Raw genomic sequence first — 22,187 nt, forward strand, 5'->3', positions numbered from 1 at the left:
ATTTCTGAGGCTGGTAACTCTAATGAACTTATCCTCTACAGCAGAGGTAACTCTGAGACTTCCTTTCCTGTGGCGGTCCTCATGAGAGCCAGTTTCATCATAGGGCTTGATGGTTTTTACGACTGCACTTGAAGAAACTTTCAAAGTTCTTTACATTTTCCGTGTTGACTGACCTTCATGTCTTAAAGTAATGATGGACTGTCGTTTCTCTTTGATTATTTGAGCTGTTCTTGCCATAATATGGACTTGGTCTTTTACCAAATAGGGCTATCTTCTGTATACCACCCCTACCTTGTCACAACACAACTGATGGTCTCAAACGCATTAAGGGAAGACATTCCACAAATGAACTTATAACAAGGTACACCTGTTAATTGAAATTCATTCCAGGTGACTAACTCATTAAACTGGTTGAGAGAATGCCAAGAGTGTGCAAATCTGTCATCAAGGCCAAGGGTGGCTACTTTGAAGAATCTTAAATATAAAATATATTTTGATTTGTTTAACACTTTTTTGGTTACTACATGATTCCATATGTGTAATATCATAGTTTTGATGTCTTCACTTTTATTCTACAATGTAGAAAATAGTAAAAGAAAAAATAAGAAAAACCCTTAAATTAGTAGGTGTGTCTAAACTTTTGACTGGTACTGTATACGTTATTATGTCACAGCTCTCTAGCACTTGTATCATTATTAGGATAAAGTGATTGCGTAACCAAACACAATAAAAGTGTATAAAAAAAGGAAAGATCTGGTAAGAGAGACAAATGGACCACAGGCATGAGGAGCTGTATGAGGAATGAAGTTTAATGGGCTTATGGTCCTTCAAACAGTTCAGAGTTTAAACAGTTAGATGGTTATATAGGACAACGAAAACAACCAGCGCCACTTGTGTTGTCATAAACCACTTAGAACGTTATACAAACCATTCCTCAACGTTATACAAACCACCCGGGCTTATCACAGATCTGTTATTTCTGACACATATTATTGGTGACCAGAGTCATATAAAGATATACTGTTGGGGACTTTCTTTCACCAGAATTCGATTTTGGTTTAAATTTGGGCAAGCATTGGACTATATACCCTATATCTTCAATGCCCTGCTCACACCTTCCATGGGGATTTAGTGAGGAGTTACTCTTTTTTCTCTGTCCTTTCTCTCTCCTTTTTCTCTCTCCATCTCATCACTCGTTTCTCTCTGTTAGTTAACTGAGATCAGTGTTACTTTGCTGGTAAAGTAATAGTGATCTCAGTCTGAGTTATTGACACAATGTCTGTATAGCAGTCTCTCTCCGGCCCTGACTGACACACTCACTCACTCACTCACTCACTCACTCACTCACTCACTCACTCACTCACTCACTCACTCACTCACTCACTCACTCACTCACTCACTCACTCACTCACTCACTCACTCACTCACTCACTCACTCCACTCACTCCACTCACTCTCTGGCCCTGGGACAATCACAGATTCAGAGATGCTGGGTGACTGACTGATGGACAGACACACAAAGTGCTGGTGAGTGGTGGACAGACAGACAGACATATTGAGACAGACAGAGAGACAGTGGTAAAGAAAGGCCTGGTCCTATGTTGCCCCATGACAGGGAGAGAGGGGGGCAACAGGTGTATTGTGGCAAGGGCTGCCATTCCTATTGGTCTGCCGTCAACAAATGGGAGTGCTACCCTGAAGCATATGTCACAGAGTGCTAGTTGTGGAGGCAGCCAATCGCTTCCCTATGTATATCCTGAGAAAGGGAGAGAGAAATATATTGCTAATATTGATAACACAATACTTATACTTATATCTTTAATCTGCAATTTTTTTTAACACATTTACCTGGTTGTTGTATAAAAACAGATTGCTGCCATTAGGAAACAGTCAGGTGGTGGTGGCCAAATAGTAGGCTACTTCATTATCATTACTAAGACAAACTGCATCTCATTATCTCTGCTGGTAGCTAATATATCCTGTACTTCTCTGTAATATATATACACTACCATTCAAAAGTTTGGGGTTACTTAGAAATGCACCGGGGCCTCCCACTCCTCTTTCTATTCTGGTTAGAGCCAGTTTGCGCTGTTCTGTGAAGGGAGTAGTACAGAGCGTTGTACGAGATCTTCAGTTTCCTGGTAATTTCTCGCATGGAATAGTCTTCATTTCTCAGAACATGAATAGACTGATGAGTTTCAGAAGAAAGTTATTTGTTTCTGGCCATTTTGAGCCTGTAATCGAACCCACAAATGCTGATGCTCCAGATACTCAACTAGTCTAATAAAGAAGGCCAGTTTTATTGCTTCTTTAATTAGAACAACAGTTTTCAGCTGTGCTAACATAATTGCAAAAGGGTTTTATAATTATCAATAAGCCTTTTAAAATGATAAACTTCGATTAGCTAACACAACGTGCCATTGGAACACAGGAGTGACGGTTGCTGATAATGGGCTTCTGTACGCCTATGTAGATATTCCATAAAAAATCAGCCGTTTCCAGCTACAATAGTCATTTACAACATTAACATTGTCTACACTGTATTTCTGATCAATTTGACGTTATTTTAATGGACCAAAAATTTGCTTTTCTTTCAAAAACAAAGACATTTCTAAGTGACCCCAAACTTTTGAACGGTTGTGTGTGTGTGTGTGTGTGTGTGTGTGTGTGTGTGTGTGTGTGTGTGTGTGTGTGTGTGTGTGTGTGTGTGTGTGTGTGTGTGTGTGTGTGTCTTACCCCACTCCCAGTGTGAGAAGGTGTGAGACCAGCAGTGAGGGGATGAGGACCATGAGGACGTCGGAGGAGAACAGTCCTCTCTTCATCACCTCACTCTTCCTTACACTCAGGGAGCCTGACTGCTGCTTCGGGTGCTGGAACACAAACTCCCTGGGGGAGCGAGAGAGATGGGGGGAAGGGAAACAGGGGAGATGAAGATAGAAAGAGATTTAGAGAGATCAGGAGAAATGGGAACATAGATAGAAAGAAGGAAGAGAAGGAGAGAGGGGGAAGACATAAATTAAACATTTTGTTTTGTCTTGTTCTTCAAGATAAAAGGAGATTTCTCAGGAGAAATTCTGTAGTCTCATACCATGAAGAGAAACATACCTTCATGACTGTAAAAGACTATCATATGTCATGTTCAGATGTAATGGAGAGATATCATCTGTCAGGTTTCAATGCTATTGTACACAGTTTTATTCATTATGTATTAAAATAATAACTACATTCCCTCTAGCACATCCACAGGCCCCCCGTGATTCAGTGCTTGTTCTAAGCAGCCAAGTACTGTGTGTATGTTAGTTAATGTGTTCACATTGCAACTGGTCAAGGAAGGTCAATGGAATTAGGATGAATTACAGTGAAAATCAATTTGGTGTCATTCCAATTATATGCGTAGGTTCTTACTTTGGTGGAAGGTTCTCAGGCCGACTGGACCAGTCCCATACCCACTCAGAAGTCAGCCCCCTCTCCCCTTCTTCTTCGGACTGAGACGGGAGAAGAAAGGGAAAGTTAATTTTCATTTAATAAGTACATTTGCCATCATGAAAACACTGACTTGTGTGGTGTTAAAGCTATCTAATAGCAAAGGCTTGCTACTGCTACAGTAAAATATGTGATGTGAATGTTACGTGTGTTTGTTTAGTACCTGTATGGTAACACAGTCTGTACTGCTGCTGCCTTCACTGTGGGGAGGGGAAGCAACAGTCTGTGGAGGAGTCACCACCTGTGGAGGACTGAACACAGAGAGCAAGTCAACAGGACTTCTCAGTAACAAAGCACACACACACACACACACACACACACACACACACACACACACACACACACACACACACACACACACACACACACACACACACACACACACACACACACACACACACACACACACACACACACACACACACACACACACAGAGTGGGAGAGGGAGACAGAGAAAGAAAGAGGGAGAGAGTGCAAGAGGGGCATAATGCTTGTCTTATTTCTGTTGGTGTAGGCTACTAACCTGTCATTACTCTTCTCAGCTACTAACCTGTCATTACTCCTCCCAGCTACTAACCTGTCATTACTCCTCCCATCTACTAACCTGTCATTACTCTTCTCAGCTACTAACCTGTCATTACTCCTCCCATCTACTAACCTGTCATTACTCCTCCCAGCTACTAACCTGTCATTACTCCTCAAATCTACTAACCTGTCATTACTCCTCTCTCAGCTACCAACCTGTCATTACTCCTCTCTCAGCTACTAACCTGTCATTACTCCTCTCTCAGCTACTAACCTGTCATTACTCCTCTCTCAGCTACCAACCTGTCATTACTCCTCTCAGCTACTAACCTGTCATTACTCCTCTCAGCTACTAACCTGTCATTACTCCTCTCAGCTACTAACCTGTCTTTACTTCAGTCTCATCTACTAACATGTCATTACTCCTCTCTCAGCTACTAACCTGTCATTACTCTTCTCAGCTACTAACCTGTCATTACTCCTCTCTCAGCTACTAACCTGTCTTTACTCCTCTCTCAGCTACTAACCTGTCATTACTCCTCTCAGCTACTAACCTGTCATTACTCTTCTCAGCTACTAACCTGTCTTTACTCCTCTCTCAGCTACTAACCTGTCATTACTCCTCTCTCATCTACTAACTTGTCATTACTCCTCTCTCAGCTACTAACTTGTCATTACTACTCTCTCAGCTACTAACCTGTCATTACTCCTCTCAGCTACTAACCTGTCATTACTCCTCTCTCAGCTACTAACCTGTCATTACTCCTCTCAGCTACTAACCTGTCGTTACTCCTCTCTCAGCTACTAACCTGTCATTACTCTTCTCAGCTACTAACCTGTCATTACTCCACTCTCAGCTACTAACCTGTCATTACTCCACTCTCAGCTACTAACCTGTCATTACTCCTCTCAGCTACTAACCTGTCATTACTCCTCTCAGCTACTAACCTGTCATTACTCCTCTCAGCTACTAACCTGTCTTTACTCCTCTCTCAGCTACTAACCTGTCATTACTCCACTCTCAGCTACTAACCTGTCATTACTCCTCTCAGCTACTAACCTGTCATTACTCCTCTCAGCTACTAACCTGTCATTACTCCTCTCAGCTACTAACCTGTCTTTACTCCTCTCTCAGCTACTAACCTGTCATTACTCCACTCTCAGCTACTAACCTGTCATTACTCCTCTCAGCTACTAACCTGTCTTTACTTCAGTCTCATCTACTAACCTGTCTTTACTCCTCTCTCAGCTACTAACCTGTCATTACTCCTCTCAGCTACTAACCTGTCTTTACTCCTCTCTCAGCTACTAACCTGTCATTACTCCACTCTCAGCTACTAACCTGTCATTACTCCTCTCAGCTACTAACCTGTCATTACTCCTCTCAGCTACTAACCTGTCTTTACTCCTCTCTCAGCTACTAACCTGTCATTACTCCACTCTCATCTACTAACCTGTCATTACTCCTCTCAGCTACTAACCTGTCTTTACTCTTCTCAGCTACTAACCTGTCTTTACTCCTCTCAGCTACTAACCTGTCATTACTCCTCTCAGCTACTAACCTGTCATTACTCCACTCTCAGCTACTAACATGTCATTACTCCACTCTCAGCTACTAACCTGTCATATCTTATCTCAGCTACTAACCTGTCTTTACTCCTCTCTCATCTACTAACCTGTCTTTACTCTTCTCAGCTACTAACCTGTCTTTACTCCTCTCAGCTACTAACCTGTCATTACTCCTCTCAGCTACTAACCTGTCATTACTCCACTCTCAGCTACTAACATGTCATTACTCCACTCTCAGCTACTAACCTGTCATATCTTATCTCAGCTACTAACCTGTCTTTACTCCTCTCTCAGCTACTAACCTGTCTTTACTCTCGAGCTGTGCCTCTAGCAGGATCCTCTGTAGCTCCCCCTGCAGGGCCCAGGAGGCTGGGTCCTGTTCTTGTCCTGTCAGACTCTCCCTGCTGCTCACCGCTGATAGCAGCTCCTCCAGCTCCACCCACGAGTCTGTGTGTGTGTGTGTGTGTGTGTGTGTGTGTGTGTGTGTGTGTGTGTGTGTGTGTGTGTGTGTGTGTGTGTGTGTGTGTGTTTGTGTTTGAGAGAGAGAGACAGAGACAGAGACATGCAACCTGTCAGCAATGTTGCAAACTGAGAGCTGAGCTAATTCTGGAACATTATATAGTTTACTTTTCAGTTAATCTTATTCAATCGTATTCAATCTCCCGGAATAACTTTACTAAAGCCCCATTCTGGAAGACTGTAGGCTAAACCAGGAGGGTTTGGCAACCGCCTATCAGCCAGCAGCCATGCAAGTGAGGGACACAGCATGAGCACACTAAAAATAGACAAATAAGTCTATTTGTACTCCAGGACATTTACAGCACGCTATGTCACAGAAAGGCCCAGAAGACCATGAAGGACCTCAGCCACCTGAGCCATGGCCTGTTCACCTCGCTACCATCTAGAAGGCAGAAACAGTACAGGTGCATCAAAGCTGGGACCAAGAGACTGAAAAATTCTATGCCATCAGATTGTTAAATAGTCACCACTAGCCAGCCTGCTCCCAGTACCCTGCCCTGAACTTAGTCACTGTTTCTAGCCGGCTACCATCCATGTCCTCCACCCTGCACCTTAGAGACTGCTGCCCTATGTACAGTTGAAGTCAGAAGTTTACATACACTTAGGTTGGAGTCATTAAAACTTGTTTTTCAACCACTCCACAAATTTCTTGTTAACAAACTATAGTTTTGGCAAGTCGGTTAGGACATTTACTTTGTGCATGACACAAGTCATTTTTACAACAATTGTTTACAGACAGATTATTTCACTCTATCACAATTCCAGTGGGTCAAACGTTTACATTCACTAAGTTGACCTTGCCTTTAAACAGCTTGGAAAATTCCAGAAAATTATGTCATGGCTTTAGAAGCTTCTGAGAGGCTAATTGACATCATTTGAGTCAATTGGAGGTGTATCTGTGGATGTATTTCAAGGCCTACCTTCAAACTCAGTGCCTCTTTGCTTGACATCATGGGAAAATAAAAAGAAATCAGCCAAGACCTCCGAAAAAGTATTGTAGACCTCCACAAGTCTGGTTCATCCTTGGGAGCAATTTCCAAATGCCTGAAGGTACCACGTTCATCTGTACAAACAATAGTACGCAAGTATAAACACCATGGGACCATGCAGCCGTCATACCGCTCAGGAAGGAGACGCGTTCTGTCTTCTAGAGATGAACGTACTTTGGTGTGAAAAGTGCAAATCAATCCCAGAACTACAGCAAAGGACCTTGTGAAGATGCTGGAGGAAACAGGTACAGAAGTATCTATATCCACAGTAAAACAAGTCCTATATCGACATGACCTGAAAGGCCGCTTAGCAAGGAAGAAGCCACTGCTCCAAAACCGCCATAAAAAAAGCTAGACTACGGTGTGCAACTGCACATGGGGACAAGATTGTACTTTTTGGAGAAATGTCCTCTGGTCTGATGAAACAAAAATAGAACTGTTTGGCCATAATGACCATCGTTATGTTTGGGGGAAAAAGGGGGAGGCTTGCAAGCCGAAGAACACCATCCCAACCGTGAAGCACGGGGGTGGCAGCATCATGTTGTGGGTGTATTTTGCTGCAGGAGGGTCTGGTGCACTTCACAAAATAGATGGCGTCATGGGGAGTGAAAATTATGTGGATATATTGAAGCAACATCTCAAGACATCAGTCAGAAAGTTAAAGCTTGGTCGCAAATGGGTCTTCCAAATGGACAATTACCCCAAGCATACTTCCAAAGTTGTGGCAAAATGGCGTAAGGACAACAAAGTCAAGGTATTGGAGTGGCCATCACAAAGCCCTGACCTCAATCCTATAGAAAATGTGTGGGCAGAACTGATAAAGCGTGTGCGAGCAAGGAGTTCTACAAACCTGAGTCAATTACACCAGCTCTGTCAGGAGGAATGGGCCAAAATTCACCCAATTTATTGTGGGAAGCTTGTGGAAGGCTACCTGAAACGTTTGACCCAAGTTAAACAATTTAAAAGGCAATGCTACCAAATACTAATTGAGTGTATGTAAACTTCTGACCCACTGGGAATGTGATGAAAGAAATAAAAGCTGAAATAATTTATTCACTCTGTTATTCTGACATTTCACATTTTTAAAATGAAGCGAATCCTAAATGACCTAAGACAGGGAATTTTTACTTGGATTAAATGTCAGGAATTGTGAAAAACTGAGTTTAAATGTATTTGGCTAAGGTGTATGTAAACTTCCGGGTCACTTATACATTTCCTTGTTCTTGAAAGAAAAGCAATTTTTTTGTCCATTTAAATAACATCAAATTGATCAGAAATATAGTGTAGACATTGTTAATGTTGTAAATGACTATTGCAGCTGGAAACGGCGGATTTTTTACGGAATATCTACAAAGGCGTACAGAGGACAATTATCAGCAATCATCATTCCTTTGTTCCAGTGGCACGTTGTGTTAGCTAATCGAAGTTTATAATTTTAAAAGGATAGTTGATCATTAGAAAACAGTTTTGCAATTATGTTAGCACAGCTGAAAACCGTTGTTCTGATTAAAGAAGCAATAAAACTGGCCTTCTTTAGACTAGTTGAGTATCTGGAGCATCAGCATGTGTGGGTTCGATTACAGGCTCAAAATGGCCAGAAACAAATATTTTTCTTCTGAAACTCGTGAATCTATTCTTGTTCTGAGAAATGAAGGCTATTCCATGCAAGAAATTGCCAAGAAACTGAAGATCTCGTACAACGCTGTGTACTACTCCCTTCACAGAGCGGCACGAGCTGGCTCTAACCAGAATAGAAAGAGGAGTGGGAGGCCCCGGTGCACAACTGAGCAAGAGGACAAGTACATTAGAGTGTCTAGTTTGAGAAACAGACACCTCACAAGTCCTCAATTGGCAGCTTCATTAGATAGTACCCGCAAAACACCAGTCTCAACGTCAACAGTGAAGAGGCGACTCCAGGATGCTGACCTTCTAGGCGGAGTTGCAATGAAAAATCCATATCTCAGACTGGCCAATAAAAATAAAAGATTAAGATGGGCAAAAGAACACAGACACTGGACAGAGGAACTCTGCCTAGAAGGCCAGCATCCTGGAGTCGCCTCTTCACTGTTGACGTTGAGACTGGACAGAGGAACTCTGCCTGGAAGGCCAGCATCCTGGAGTCGCCTCTTCACTGTTGACGTTGAGACTGGACAGAGGAACTCTGCCTAGAAGGCCAGCATCCTGGAGTCGCCTCTTCACTGTTGACGTTGAGACTGGACAGAGGAACTCTGCCTGGAAGGCCAGCATCCTGGAGTCACCTCTTCACTGTTGACGTTGAGACTGGACAGAGGAACTCTGCCTAGAAAGCCAGCATCCTGGAGTCGCCTCTTCACTGTTGACGTTGAGACTGGACAGAGGAACTCTGCCTAGAAGGCCAGCATCCTGGAGTCGCCTCTTCACTGTTGACGTTGAGACTGGACAGAGGAACTCTGCCTGGAAGGCCAGCATCCTGGAGTCACCTCTTCACTGTTGACGTTGAGACTGGACAGAGGAACTCTGCCTAGAAGGCCAGCATCCTGGAGTCACCTCTTCACTGTTGACGTTGAGACTGGTGTTTTGCGGGTACTATATTTCTTCATTTTTTAATTTACATTTTTTGGATTTGCTTGTGTTGTTTTCTATTGTTAGGTATACTAACATAAGCATTTCGTTGTACCTGCGATAACAGCTGCAAAATATGTGTACTCGATCAATAACATTTGATTTGATTTAAAGAGATTTCAAGTTGAATTGTCTGTTGTTGCTTTATCATTACAGTAGACGGCTGTCTTAAGGTTAAGACACGTAATGCAGAGGGGTATACTACAAAGCAGGATCAATGAGTTAGCCAGCTAACTTGCCTAAATATTCTGAATTTATTTTTTATTTTTTTTAAAGATAAGCTTGGGCCTACCAAATTGCGTAGCGTTCTAAGTCACTACATCGAAGAGCTGATCCCAGGCTGAGTCACATCTGGCACCATAGGGCGGCGCACGAGTCAGGGGAGGGTTTGGCTGGGGGGCTGTCATTGACTCATCGTGCTCTAGAGACTCCTTGTGGCGGGCTTGGCGCTTGCAAACTGACTTCCGTTCTCAGTTGAACAGTGTTTCCTCTGACACATTGGTATGGCTGACTTCCGGGTTAAGCGAGCAGTGTGTTAAGAAGCAGCGTGTCTTGGCGGATCATGTTTTGGAGGACGCGTGTCTTGACCTTCGCCCATTGGGCAGTAAAGTTGAAGCGTGTTATGGTCTTGTCAAATCAAATCAAAGTTTATTATACACAGATTTGCTGATGTTATCGCAGGTGCAGTGAAATGCTTGTGTTTCTAGCTCCAGCAGTGCAGTAGTAATACCTAGAAAACAATACAAAACAATTCACGCATAATAAATAAAAATAGCTGTCATGTACCTCTTTTACAATCTTTGCCAGGTGGCATACACCAGTATCGATTACTATGTATAGCTTTGTAAAACTATAAATGACCAACCACCCAGCTGTTGAGTAGTTAGAAGGTCTATTTCCCTGCTTTCAAAGGAGCCAGCTAGTAGTTCCTGGAGACTTCCAGCAATTCAAATCAAATCAAATTTGCTTCCTAAAAAAACAGGTGTAGACTAACAGTGAAATGCTTACTTACAGGCCCTTCCAAACAATGCAGAGAGAGAAAAAGATAAATAATTGTAACGGCAGCCTTCCCTCTCTTCACTATAAGAGAGGGTGAAACAGGGATCGGACCAACACGCAGCGTAGCCAGTGCTCAACATGTTTAATTAAACAAAACCAGTGAACACTTACAACGAACAAAATAACAAAATGTGGCAAACCGAAACAGTCCTATCTGGTGCAGAATACAAACACAGAGACAGGAAACAACCACCCACAATCCCCAACACAAAACAAGCCACCTATATATGATTCTCAATCAGGGACAACGATTGACAGCTGTCTCTGATTGAGAACCATATTAGGCTGGACACAGAAACAGACAAACTAGACACACAACATAGAATTCCCACCCAGCTCACGTCCTGACCAACACTAAACAAGCAAAACACATAAGAACTATGGTCAGGACGTGACAATAATAGAGAAATAGTATGTGATCAGTCAAAAGAGGTGGTGCAAAAAGGGTCAATGCAGATATTCCAGGAAGCTATTGGTTAATGATTTAACTAACTATTTAGCAGTCTTATGGCTTGGGGGTAGAAGCTGTTCTGGGTGCTGTTGGTTCTAGACTTGGTGCATTGGTACCGCTTGCCGTGCGGTAGCAGAGAGAACAGTCTATGACTTGTGTGTCTGGAGTCTTTGACCATTTTTAGAGCCTTCCTCTGACACCGTCTGGTATATACTGTAGGTCTTGTAGCACCTTGCGGTCGGATGCTAAGCAGTTGCCATATCAAGTGGCGATGCAGCCAGTCAAGATGCTCTCAATCGTGGAGCTGTTGAACTTTCTGAGGATCTGAGAGTCCATACTTTTCAGATTCCTGAGGGGCTAATTGCGCAAAGGTAACAATATGCTACCTTCAACTTCCTTCAAACTACACACAAAACATAAAAATGGTATCCATGACTTTGTCTGACTCTGGGTAAGTAGGAAAAAAGGCTTAACTCACAAAATTGCAAAGTTTTCCTTTAAACATCTTTATAGTTATGAGAGAAACGATTTAACCAATCAGAAGTGCGCAAATGATTTAGGTCCCGCCTTTGATTGACAGCTCAATCATTTTCAATCTCGAGAAAGCCCTGCAGAGGATGTGCCATTTTAGACAGCAAAATAGCGAGTATAACCTAGATATTGTTGGTATGTTTGAAGTGGAGGGAGAACAGGGCTTAGCATGTGTCTAGAAGGAGATTTCAGCTTAGAAAGTTTAATATTTTCAGTCAGGTAATTGGTTATGGGAGGAGGATTGGAGGGAAAGAGAGAGGAGGTTGAAAATAGTGAGGATGAGTTCGAATCTGTTGAAGCTTGCAACCACAAGGGAAAGGGTATGTCGAGGAAGATTTTTGTCAAGTTCAAACAGAGTGAGCCGGAAACCAGTTCGAGTTCTGGAAGTGAAATGGAAGGGGTAGAAGGTGTTGTGAGGAGCTCGGAGCCCGAGCCTTACATTGATGGTTGATAAAGATACGCTTGGTCCCGTGGGAATTAGACTTTTGAAGAGGGTGGAACCAGGCTGATTGGCTGATCCATGGGTGATTTCAGGTTGGGTGGAAAAGATGGTGGGTGCTGTTGAGTCGATGAAGGTAACCCAAAGTGGTCTTGTGATGTTTGTTTGGGTTTCTTCAGATCAGAGGGAGGAGGCACTCCATGCGACGCAACTTGGATCAAGATCTGTTTTTTGCTTTGCTCTTAGGAACAGGGCACGGTTGAAAGGAGTGATTTCTGGGGTAGCATTACGTGTGGAGGTGGAGCATTTGAAGTTGAAGATTCCTGGTGTTTGTGACGCCCACCGTTTGGTGTGACGCAGACGCGGTGGTGAGCGTGGTGAAACAGAGGAGTCACTGTCAGTCCTTTTGAGTTTTGAGTCAGAGTCTTTACCTGACAAGGTCATGTTAGAATATATCAATTATCCTGTTAGAGTGTTTGTGGCGAATCCACTGCGCTGTTTCAGGTGTAACGTTTCTGGTCATGTCGCAGCAGTGTGCAGGAGGGAGATTCCAAGATGTGGGAAGTGTGCAGGAAGCCATGGGATAGAGGACTGTGTAGTTTTGGTGGATAAAGTTGTGTGTCAGCTGTAGGGTTGCACATGTTGCTGGGGATCGGAAGTGTCCAGTGCGAGAGAGGCATGTTGAGGTGGCTAGAGTCAGAGTAGTGCAGAAGTTGTCATATGCTGAGGCAGTGAAAAAAGTAGAGGAGGATGGGTCAATAGTCAGGGATTCTGAGAGGATCCCTGTGAATAGTAGATCTGTGCCAGCAGAGAGGGATAGACCAATGAGTGACATATGCTTCAGTAAGGTTGGCTTCTTAGCATTCATAGCAATGGTTATCAACTGTACCACAGAAATGGAACGTGAATCACAGAAAATAGATGTTGTGGTGCCAGCTGCAGAGAAGTACTTGGGGGTACGAGATTTGACTTCAGAAGAGTTACAGAGTGCGTTGAGTGGTACTGTCCCGTCCTCTCAGGACATTGGCCTGGGGTAGGATCAGATATGGTTAAAGTAGTGGAATTATTTACTATTTGGGGTTTTAGGCTGGGTTTCTGTACAACACTTTGTGACATCAGCTGATGTAAGAAGGGCTTCATAAATACATATGATTTATTGATTGGAATAAGTAACAGGTTTTAATTAGTATAGGGTTAGTAGGTAGGGTAATACAATATATATATATACATATCACCTGGAGTGCTTTTCCAACAGTCTTGAAGGAGTTCCCTCATATGCTGAGGACTTGTTGGCTGCTTTTCCTTCACTGCATTCCAACTCATCTCAAACCATCTCAATCGGGTTAAGGTCGGGAGATTGTGGGGCCAGGTCATCTGATGCAGCACTCCATCACTCTCCTTTTTGGTCAAATATCCCTTATACAGCCTGGAGATGTGTTGGGTCATTGTCCTGTTGAAAAACAAATGATAGTCCCACAAAGCGCAAACCGGATGGGATGGCGTATCGCTGCAGAATGCTGTGGTAGCCATGCTGGTTAAGTGTGCCTTGAATTCTAAATAAATCACAGACAGTGTCACCAGCAAAGCACCACCACGTCATCACACCTCGTCCTCCTCGCTTCACGGTGGGAACCACACATGTGAAGATCATCCGTTCACCTACTCTGCGTCTCACAAAGACGTGGCGGTTGGAACCAAAAATCTCACATTTGGACTCATCAGACCAAAGGACGGATTTCCACCGGTTTAATGTCCATTGCTAGTGTTTCTTAGCCCAAGCAAGTCTCTTTTTCTTATTAGTGTCCTTTAGTAGTGGTTTCTTTGCAGCAAATCGATCATGTTGAGATGTGTCTGTTACTTGAAATCTGTGAAGCATTTATTTGGGCTGCAATCTGAGGTGCAGTTCACTCTAATTAACTTGTCTTCTGCAGCAGAGGTAACTCTGGGTCTTCCTTTCCTTTGGCAGTCCTCATGAGAGCTAGTTTCATCAAAGCGCTTGATGGTTTTTGTGACTGCACTTGAAGAAACGTTCAAAGTTCTTGAAATTTTCCACATTAACTGACCTTCATGTCTTAAAGTAATGATGGACTGTCATTTCTCTATGCTTATTTGAGCTACTTTGAAGAATCTCAAATATAAAATATATTTTGATTTGTTTAAATAATGTTGGGTTACTACATGATTCCTTATGTGTTATTTCATTGTTTTGATGTTTTCACTATTATTCTACAGTGTAGAAAATAGTAAAAATAAAGAAAAACCCTGGAATGAGTAGGTGTGTCCAAACTTTTGACTGGTACTGTATATATTACTATATATATTATTGTATATATTAATTAATATAAAATAAAACAATCCTGGTTCCCCTTTCCCATTTTTTATCACAAAGTGTAATGGATCTATACTACAGTTAATTTGGGGCTCGTCCTGAGGCTGGTTGAATGAGTTTGTGGACCATTAACTTATTAAGTAACATTTTTCACAAATGAAGCTACTGTGTTTGCGTCGCGTTACTGGGCCAATGCTAACTTCAAGACCCTAGTGAGGACCACAAGCCCACAGATGAGCTTCCCTGAGACGATTTCTGACAGTTTGTGCAGAAATTCTTCAGTTGTAGAAACCCACAGTTTCATCAGTTATCAGGGTGGCTGGTCTCAGACGATCCCGCAGTTGATAAAGCCAGATATGGAGGTCCTGGGCTGCCGTGGTTACACATGGTCTGCGGTTGTGAAGCCAGTTGGACGTACTGCCAAATTCTCTAAAACAACTCCGGCAACAGCTGTGGTGGACATTCCTGCAGTCAGCATGCCAATTGCATGCTCCCTCAAAACTTGAGTCATCTGTGGCATTGTGTTGTGACAAAACTGCACATTTTAGAGTGCCGTTTTATTGTCCTCAGCACAAGGTGCACCTGTGTAATGATCATCCCATTTAATCAGCTTCTTGATATGCCACACCTGTCAGGTGGATGGATTGTCTTGGCAAAGAAGAAATGCTCACTAACAAGGATATAACCAATGTGTGCACAGCATTTGAGAGAAATAAGCTTTTTGTGCACATGGAAAATTGCTGAGATCTTTTATTTCAGCATGGGACCAACACTTGTTGCATTTCTATTTTTGTTCAGTACGTTTAGGTCATCTGGTAGACTCGCGTCACTGGGCAGTTCGCGGCTGGATTTCCCTTTGTAATCTGTGATAGTTTGCAAGCCCTGCCACATCCGACAAGTGTCAGGGCCGGCGTAGTAGGATTCGATATTAGTCCTGCATTGACGTTTGCAAGTTTGATGACTCGTCGGAGGTCGTAGCGGGATTTGTTATAAGAGTCCGGATTAGCGGCAGCTCTAGCCTTTAGCTCAGTGCGGATGTTTCCTGTAATCCATGGCTTCTGGTTGGGATATGTATGTACGGTCACTGTGGGGAAGACGTCGTCGTAGCACTAATTGAAAAAGCCGGTGATGTGGTAAACTCCTCAATGTTATTGGATGAATCCCGGAACATATTCCAGTCTGTGCTAGCGAAGTTCTATATTGAATTGATCTGATGATATACCGGTGATTATTGATATTAGATGGGTGCACCTGAGGTATTGAAATACTAATAGACTATTTACCTGGGATATGGACATTTAACTAGGCCTATTGTGAACATTGTTTATTGTGTGAATCACGTTGTGAATTGTATATATTTTATTATGATAACAACTACAACTATATTCCTTAAAATGCATTTAGCACTTATCTTTAAACCTACTGGTCTCTGGTCTTTAACATGATAATCTCATCACTGCTCCCTCTGAAACTAGTCTGTTGCATTGTTTGAGTGTTCCATGATAAGCACATACAACACATGCACACGGACGAACACAACACACACTAACACACACAAACAAACAGGGCCAAGCACTGACAGAGTGCCCTGGCAGAGTGCCCTGGCAGAGTGCCCTGGCAGAGTGCCCTGACAGAGTGCCCTGGCAGAGTGCCCTGGCAGAATGCCCTGACAGAGTGCCCTGACAGAGTGCCCTGACAGAGTGCCCTGACAGAGTGCCCTGGCAGAGTGCCCTGGCAGAGTGCCCTGACAGAATGCCCTGACAGATTGCCCTGGCATAGTGCCCTGACAGAGTGCCGCCTGCTTACATAAGATCTTATTTCTGTATGAGATGATCCACCCTCTCCTCTCTCCTATCTCATTATCTCTCTCTCTGGAATGCATGTATGCAAACATCATCAACACTCATCCCCTCTGTTTGTCTCTTCCCCTTTTTTATTTTTTAAGGAAGTGATTTTTTTTTAAGGAAGTGAGAGATCATGTTAACAGCAACAGTGGAGAGGGCATATGAATAGAGGAGAGGGTGGAGAAGAGAGCACAGAGGGGAAACTGTGCTGTTGCCCTAGTTTTCCTCCAAGAGAGAGAGTTATGACATAATCACTGGCTGCCAGCCTGCTGTTTCTCTCTCTCTTTCTCTCTCTGTGGCCTTGACCATGTTGCACTGCAGCAATACCCAATGCCTGTCAATCGTCCAGTATCCATCCATAGAATTAGTGCCAATCAGGTTTATGTAATGTCTGTTAATATAGGCCTAGTTCTTGAAAAACAAAGCACAAATGTGTTGTTGTGCTCGTTCCAAAGCTTTGCGTTAAAGTCCTAGATATTATGGCTTTATAAATTTGTTTACGGTTCAACCATGTTCAATGTACTATTCCCATCTGTGTATGAGTTGTGTATACATTGACAGCTGGACAACGTCTCCCATGTACTGTAGAGGCTATAAGCAAACTGTACAATGAGCTATAAGCCTCAGGGAAATCTCCCGGGTTTAATTGGCTTAGGGAGATAGAAAAAGGTGAGTCATGAAATCTGTTTACACAATGACATGTCAGTTGCAACAACTCCAAATGGGTGTGCTAACGTTTCTCCCCTAACCTGCCCTTTTAGTCCACGCTATCCATGCATTCTGTCATGGTTAATGATTATGTAAGTGTTGTGTGTGAATTAAGTCAAATGTAGCAAACAACCTTCTTCTAATGAAAGAGGTCAATGTTCATGCATCATTAATTGATTGTTACTAACAATTAAACGTTATAGGCCTGAGGATGAACATAATCATTTATACATCAATACTGTTCTTTTCCTGATGGACCCCTTTTGGAATTATTTTTAAAGAATGTAACCTAGAAAAACACTTGGACATAGTTAATCCCTATGGTAAACACAGAGAAAGAGTCATCCTAGGGCAGTAACAAGGCTTTTAGAAACATTTGATAGTAACATACAAATCAATCATCATTGACCCGACTTTGCATTGACCCAAAAACAATAAATAATTTTTTATACATTGACACAAAGTAACCACCCCGGCCAGCTCAGTCCCCCAAACCCTTACCGTACAAGCCGTCCTCTGGAGTCTGCGAACCTGACAGAGACATGTTAGTGGCCGAAGGATGATTTAAATTCAGAGAGAGAGATTCTCACACTGACAAACACGAGCAATGAGGAGAAAACTGTATTCTAAACTGCCTTTCTTCATTCACTGTTGTTATGGTAGCACGTAGACTGTGATGATCAGAGCACGCTAATCCGCCAGCACTCCCTCCCTACCCACGTGCAGAGCAGATCGAGGTAAACAAAACAGACTTGACCCACTGGGCACACACTGGTTGAATCAACGTTGTTTCCACATCATTTCAAAGAACCAACGTGGAATAGATGTTGAAATGACGTCTGTGCCCAGTGGGGAAGCTCAACAGTAAAGACTCACACGGCAATTTAAGTAGCTGACAACACTTGTACAGTGGATTAGATTAAGAGATAATTGATTTAACTCACTTCAACTCCATTCAGACAATGTGTATTGAAAGTTGTAACCTACATTTGAAATTAATTTAAATAATACTTTTAAATGGCAATGTTTAAAAAACAAACAAATTCACCCATATAATTATATGTACAGTGTATCCTATATACACATACAGTGTATATATAGTGAACAAAAATATAAACACAACATGTAAAATCGTTAAAATTGTTGCATTTATAGTTCTGTTCAGTGTACAATCTATGAGCTACCCCACTTGTGACTGATCTATTTAATTCCTTTGAAAAGAAGCCCAGCAACTAGTGGCATCAGCACTCCGCATGTAGACTCATGCTCGTTCAGTGCCTGTGAAGTAAGTACATGTTGTGTGTCCATAGAGATACCATGGTGCATAAGGGCGGGCCGTCATGATAGCAGTAGCTCTTCTGATTCCATGTTTTTGCCCTTTCCTTCCTATCTTCCTCTTCAAACACACACACACACGGCTCTAAATTAATATTGTTCATTGGTAGCACTGGTGCTCCTAATATAAAAAAGTTAGGAGCACAACATGAAATCTAGGAGAACCAGAATATTTATTTATTGATCGATATATAGTATATTGGGCCTATATCTACTTTTGAAGCACATGTTGTGCTCTAGAAACCAATATTTAACCCTGTAAAGATATTTGTTTATTATAAAAAGCTAAAATGTTGATACAAAAACCTGTAATTGAAATGAATTCAAAGTGGTTTGTGGAATAGTAGGTTTCTACATGGTGTAAAAGCTCTACCTATTGAGATGCATTAAATAGAAAACTGTCTCTTTAAGAGCGCAACGTTTTTGAGTGACGACATGCAAGAGATCAGTCATTTTGTAATTGCTATGATCATTGATCTTCTAAAGAAGCTAGTCATTTTCCTTTCTTTCTGTGCCCCCAAATGTTTAGATATATTGGTAAATTAACCAGGTTTTTAGCTAGCTAATAAGTTAACATGAAGGAACAAGGTGTAAACAAATGCCTGTGAGTGGATTTGGAACGACCTTCGACATGGTTTACGAACAGGGCCTAAAGAAAATCATGTACTTTTTACTCCATACATTTTCCTTGACTATGTGGATTATGTAGGAGAGGCTTCCATTAAAGAACACCCTCTGTGTTCTGTTAGACAGGTAACTCTTTATCCACAATATAGCCAGGGGTGTAAAGCCATAACACATATGTTTTTCCAGCAGCAGACTACAGTGTGATCGATAATATCAAAAGCTGCACTGAAGTCTACCAGAGTTTGCAAAACAAAAGACCACACACTTGATACAAATCATCATGATATCAAACCCAATTTTATTGGTCGCGTACACATATTTTGCAGATTTTATGACGTGTGTAGTGAAATGCTTATGTTCCTAGCTCCTACAGTGCAGTAATACCTAACAATACTTTTGCTTTTCAATCTCTGCTATTTCGTGGATTCAGAGCTATCTATCTAATAGAACGCTTCTCTAATGTCAAACATGTAAAGTGTGGTGTAACGCAGGGCAGCTCTCTAGGCCCTCTACTCTTTTCTATTTTTACTAATGACCTGCCACTGGCATTTAAAAAAATCAGTGTGCCCATGCCAATGATTCAACCCTATACGCGTTAGCAACCACAGCAGCATCATGTTGTGGGGGTGCTTTGCTGCAGGAGGGACTGGTGCACTTCACAAAATAGATGGCATCATGAAGATGGAAAATTATGTGGATATATTGATGCAACAATCTGTAGAAACTATGAAAATAGAAATGTTCAGAACTTTTGTGAAGCATCACAGCATAGTTGAAAAATATATGGCTCCCGAGTGGCGCAGTGGTCTAAGACACTGCATCTTAGAGCAAGAGGTGTCACTGCAGTACCTGGTTCGATTCCAGGCTGCATCACATCTTGCCGTGATTGGGAGTCCCATAGGGCGATGCACAATTGTCCCAACGTAGTCTGGGTTTGGCTTGGGTAGGCTGTCATTGTAAATAGGAATTTGCTCTTAACTGACTTAGTTAAATAAAGGTTAAAAAAAATAGAAATCCAGTATGTATAGTGTTATGAGATAGATGGGAGGGGTTGAATGGAGCTGAAGGGTGGGACTAATAACAACAAGAAAACAAATGTAAAATATAATGTGTCTGTAAAATGTATATGGGTTCAGAACTTTTGTGAAATAGCACAGTTAAAACCAAATGGCAAATAGAAATCAAACTGGACAGACATCAGAAATAGAGGAAGACCAGGATTCAAAACAAACAAAATTGGCACACCCTGATCTGTTTCACCTGTCTTTGTGATTGTCTCCACCCCCCTCCAGGTGCCACCCACCCTCCCCATTATCCCCTGTGAATTTATCTGTGACCAGTTTGTCTTGTTTGTCAATTCTACCAGTGGTTTTTGGTCATTTTGTGGTCATTTTGTGTCCTCTTGTCCTCTAAAGAGATCAGGCTCACTGGTAAGAACAAATACTCTGGTGGGCTATATGGAGAACTTTCCCGCCTCCCTTGCTCGCACCCCTGTTCATGCCATTCTGCTGTGGGGAGGCCAGTCTAAATCTCTCCGGGTCCTCATTGACTCGTGGGCCGAGTTTTTTGGACACTACCGTGGCTTCCAAGCTGAACATCCCCACAGCCCCTCTCCTCTTCTATGGATGTTAGAGTGCTGGACGGGCACTCTATAGACCGGGTCACTCATATTACCACTCCCATCAACCTACGAGTGTCAGGGAATCACAGCGAGACTATTCAAATCCTGCTCATCAAGTCTCCTTAGATTCCCATAGCATTGGGATTCTCCTGGCTCCAGCGACACAATCCCCTCATCAACTGGTCTACTGGTGCCATCATGGGCAGGAGTCCGTTCTGCCATGCCCAGTGTCTGAAGTCAACGCAACCTTCCCGTTTTCCTGGGGGCTTGGAAGGTGCCCCGGACCTCTCTGCCATTCCCACAGAGTACCGGGACCTTTGGGAGGTGTTCAACAAGGCCTGAGCCACTTTGCTTTTGCCGCACCGACCTTATGACTGCGGGATTGACCTTCTCCCTAGCACCGCTCCGACTGTACTTGTTGTCGGGACTGGAGACCAAGACTATGGACACCTACATTGGGGACTTCCTAGCTGCATGATTTATATGTCTTTCGTCCTCTTCCGCTGGCGCAGGGTTCTTCTTTGTGGAGAATAAGGACAAGACCCTGTGTCCGTGCATCGACTACCGAGGACTCAATGACATAACGGTGAAGACCCGCTACCACTCATCTCCTCGGCCTTCGAGCCACTCCAGGGGGCCACCGTGTTTTCCAAGCTGGATCTACGGAACGCCTACCACCTGGTGCAGATACGGGAGGGGGATGAGTGGAAGACCGCCTTCAATACGGCCAGCAGCCACTACGAGTATTTGGTCATGCCATTTGGCCTCACCAATGCCCCTGCTGTGTCCCGGGCTCCAGGTAAATTATGTTCTCCGCGACATGTTGAACCGGTTCGTCTTCGTCTACATTGATGACATCCTCGTACTCTCCCGCTCCCCCCAAAAACATGTGCTCCACGTCCGACAGGTTCTTCAACGCCTCCTAGAGAACCAGCTGTTTGTTAAGGCAGAGAAGTGGGAGTTCCATCGCTCCACCATCCCCTTTCTGGGGTACATCATCTCCGCTGGTAGTGTCCAGATGGATCACGGGAAGGTGAGAGCGGCGGTGGCCCCAGCCTTCTTCCAGGGTGCAGCTGCAACGTTTCCTGGGGTTCGCCAATTTCTATCGCCGCTTCGTCCGGGGTTACAGCACCCTGGCTTCCCCCCTGTCAGCACTCACTTCTCCTAAGGTTCCATTCACGTGGTCCCCTGCTGCTGACCGTGCGTTCAGGGACCTCAATCACAGCTTCACCACTTCTCCCATCCTGACCCTTCCCATCAGTTTGTGGTGGAGGCCGATGCATCGGATGTAGGAGTGGGGGTGGTTCTGTCCCAGCGTTCTGCCCTGGACCTGAAGCTACATCCCTGCGCCTTCTTCTCCCATCACCTCAACAATACGGAGAGAAACTACGATGTGGGAAATCGTGAGCTTCTCGCAGTGACGATGGCGTTGGAGGAATGGAGGTACTGGCTGGAAGGGGCGTAACATCCATTCATCGTATGGACCGACCACAAACATTTGCAGTATCTCAGCACCGCCAAACGCCTCAACTCCAGGCAAATCAAATCAAATCAAA

The 22,187-nt window shown here is 43.3% G+C and overlaps 1 protein-coding gene across 1 annotated transcript; it reads right to left on the reverse strand.

Moving 5' to 3' along the window:
• Positions 1-791: 791 nt before the first annotated feature.
• Positions 792-17,717, reverse strand: LOC120044211 (BCL2/adenovirus E1B 19 kDa protein-interacting protein 3-like). Its single transcript, XM_038988808.1, has 6 exons — positions 17,550-17,717; positions 5,881-6,025; positions 3,647-3,734; positions 3,406-3,485; positions 2,737-2,886; positions 792-1,756 (listed from the first exon to the last, which is right to left on the reverse strand). Exons 1-6 carry the CDS (start codon positions 17,590-17,592, stop codon positions 1,708-1,710), a joined length of 555 nt encoding a protein of 184 aa, XP_038844736.1. The 5' UTR covers positions 17,593-17,717; the 3' UTR covers positions 792-1,707.
• Between the last annotated feature and the right edge of the window lie 4,470 nt (positions 17,718-22,187).

Source organism: Salvelinus namaycush, chromosome 3 (assembly GCF_016432855.1).
Source record: "Salvelinus namaycush isolate Seneca chromosome 3, SaNama_1.0, whole genome shotgun sequence".
Taxonomy (NCBI): domain Eukaryota; kingdom Metazoa; phylum Chordata; class Actinopteri; order Salmoniformes; family Salmonidae; genus Salvelinus; species Salvelinus namaycush.

Bases quoted from the DNA above. Each gene is read 5' to 3' on its own strand.
- LOC120044211 (XM_038988808.1), bottom strand. From the start codon at position 17,592: ATGTCTCTGTCAGGTTCGCAGACTCCAGAGGACGGCTTGTACG. The intron at 6,026-17,549 runs GTAAGGGTTTGG...ACACACACACAG, and splicing joins TCCAGAGGACGGCTTGTACG to ACTCGTGGGTGGAGCTGGAG. The intron at 2,887-3,405 runs GTAAGAACCTAC...TCGCTCCCCCAG, and splicing joins CCTGAGAACCTTCCACCAAA to GGAGTTTGTGTTCCAGCACC.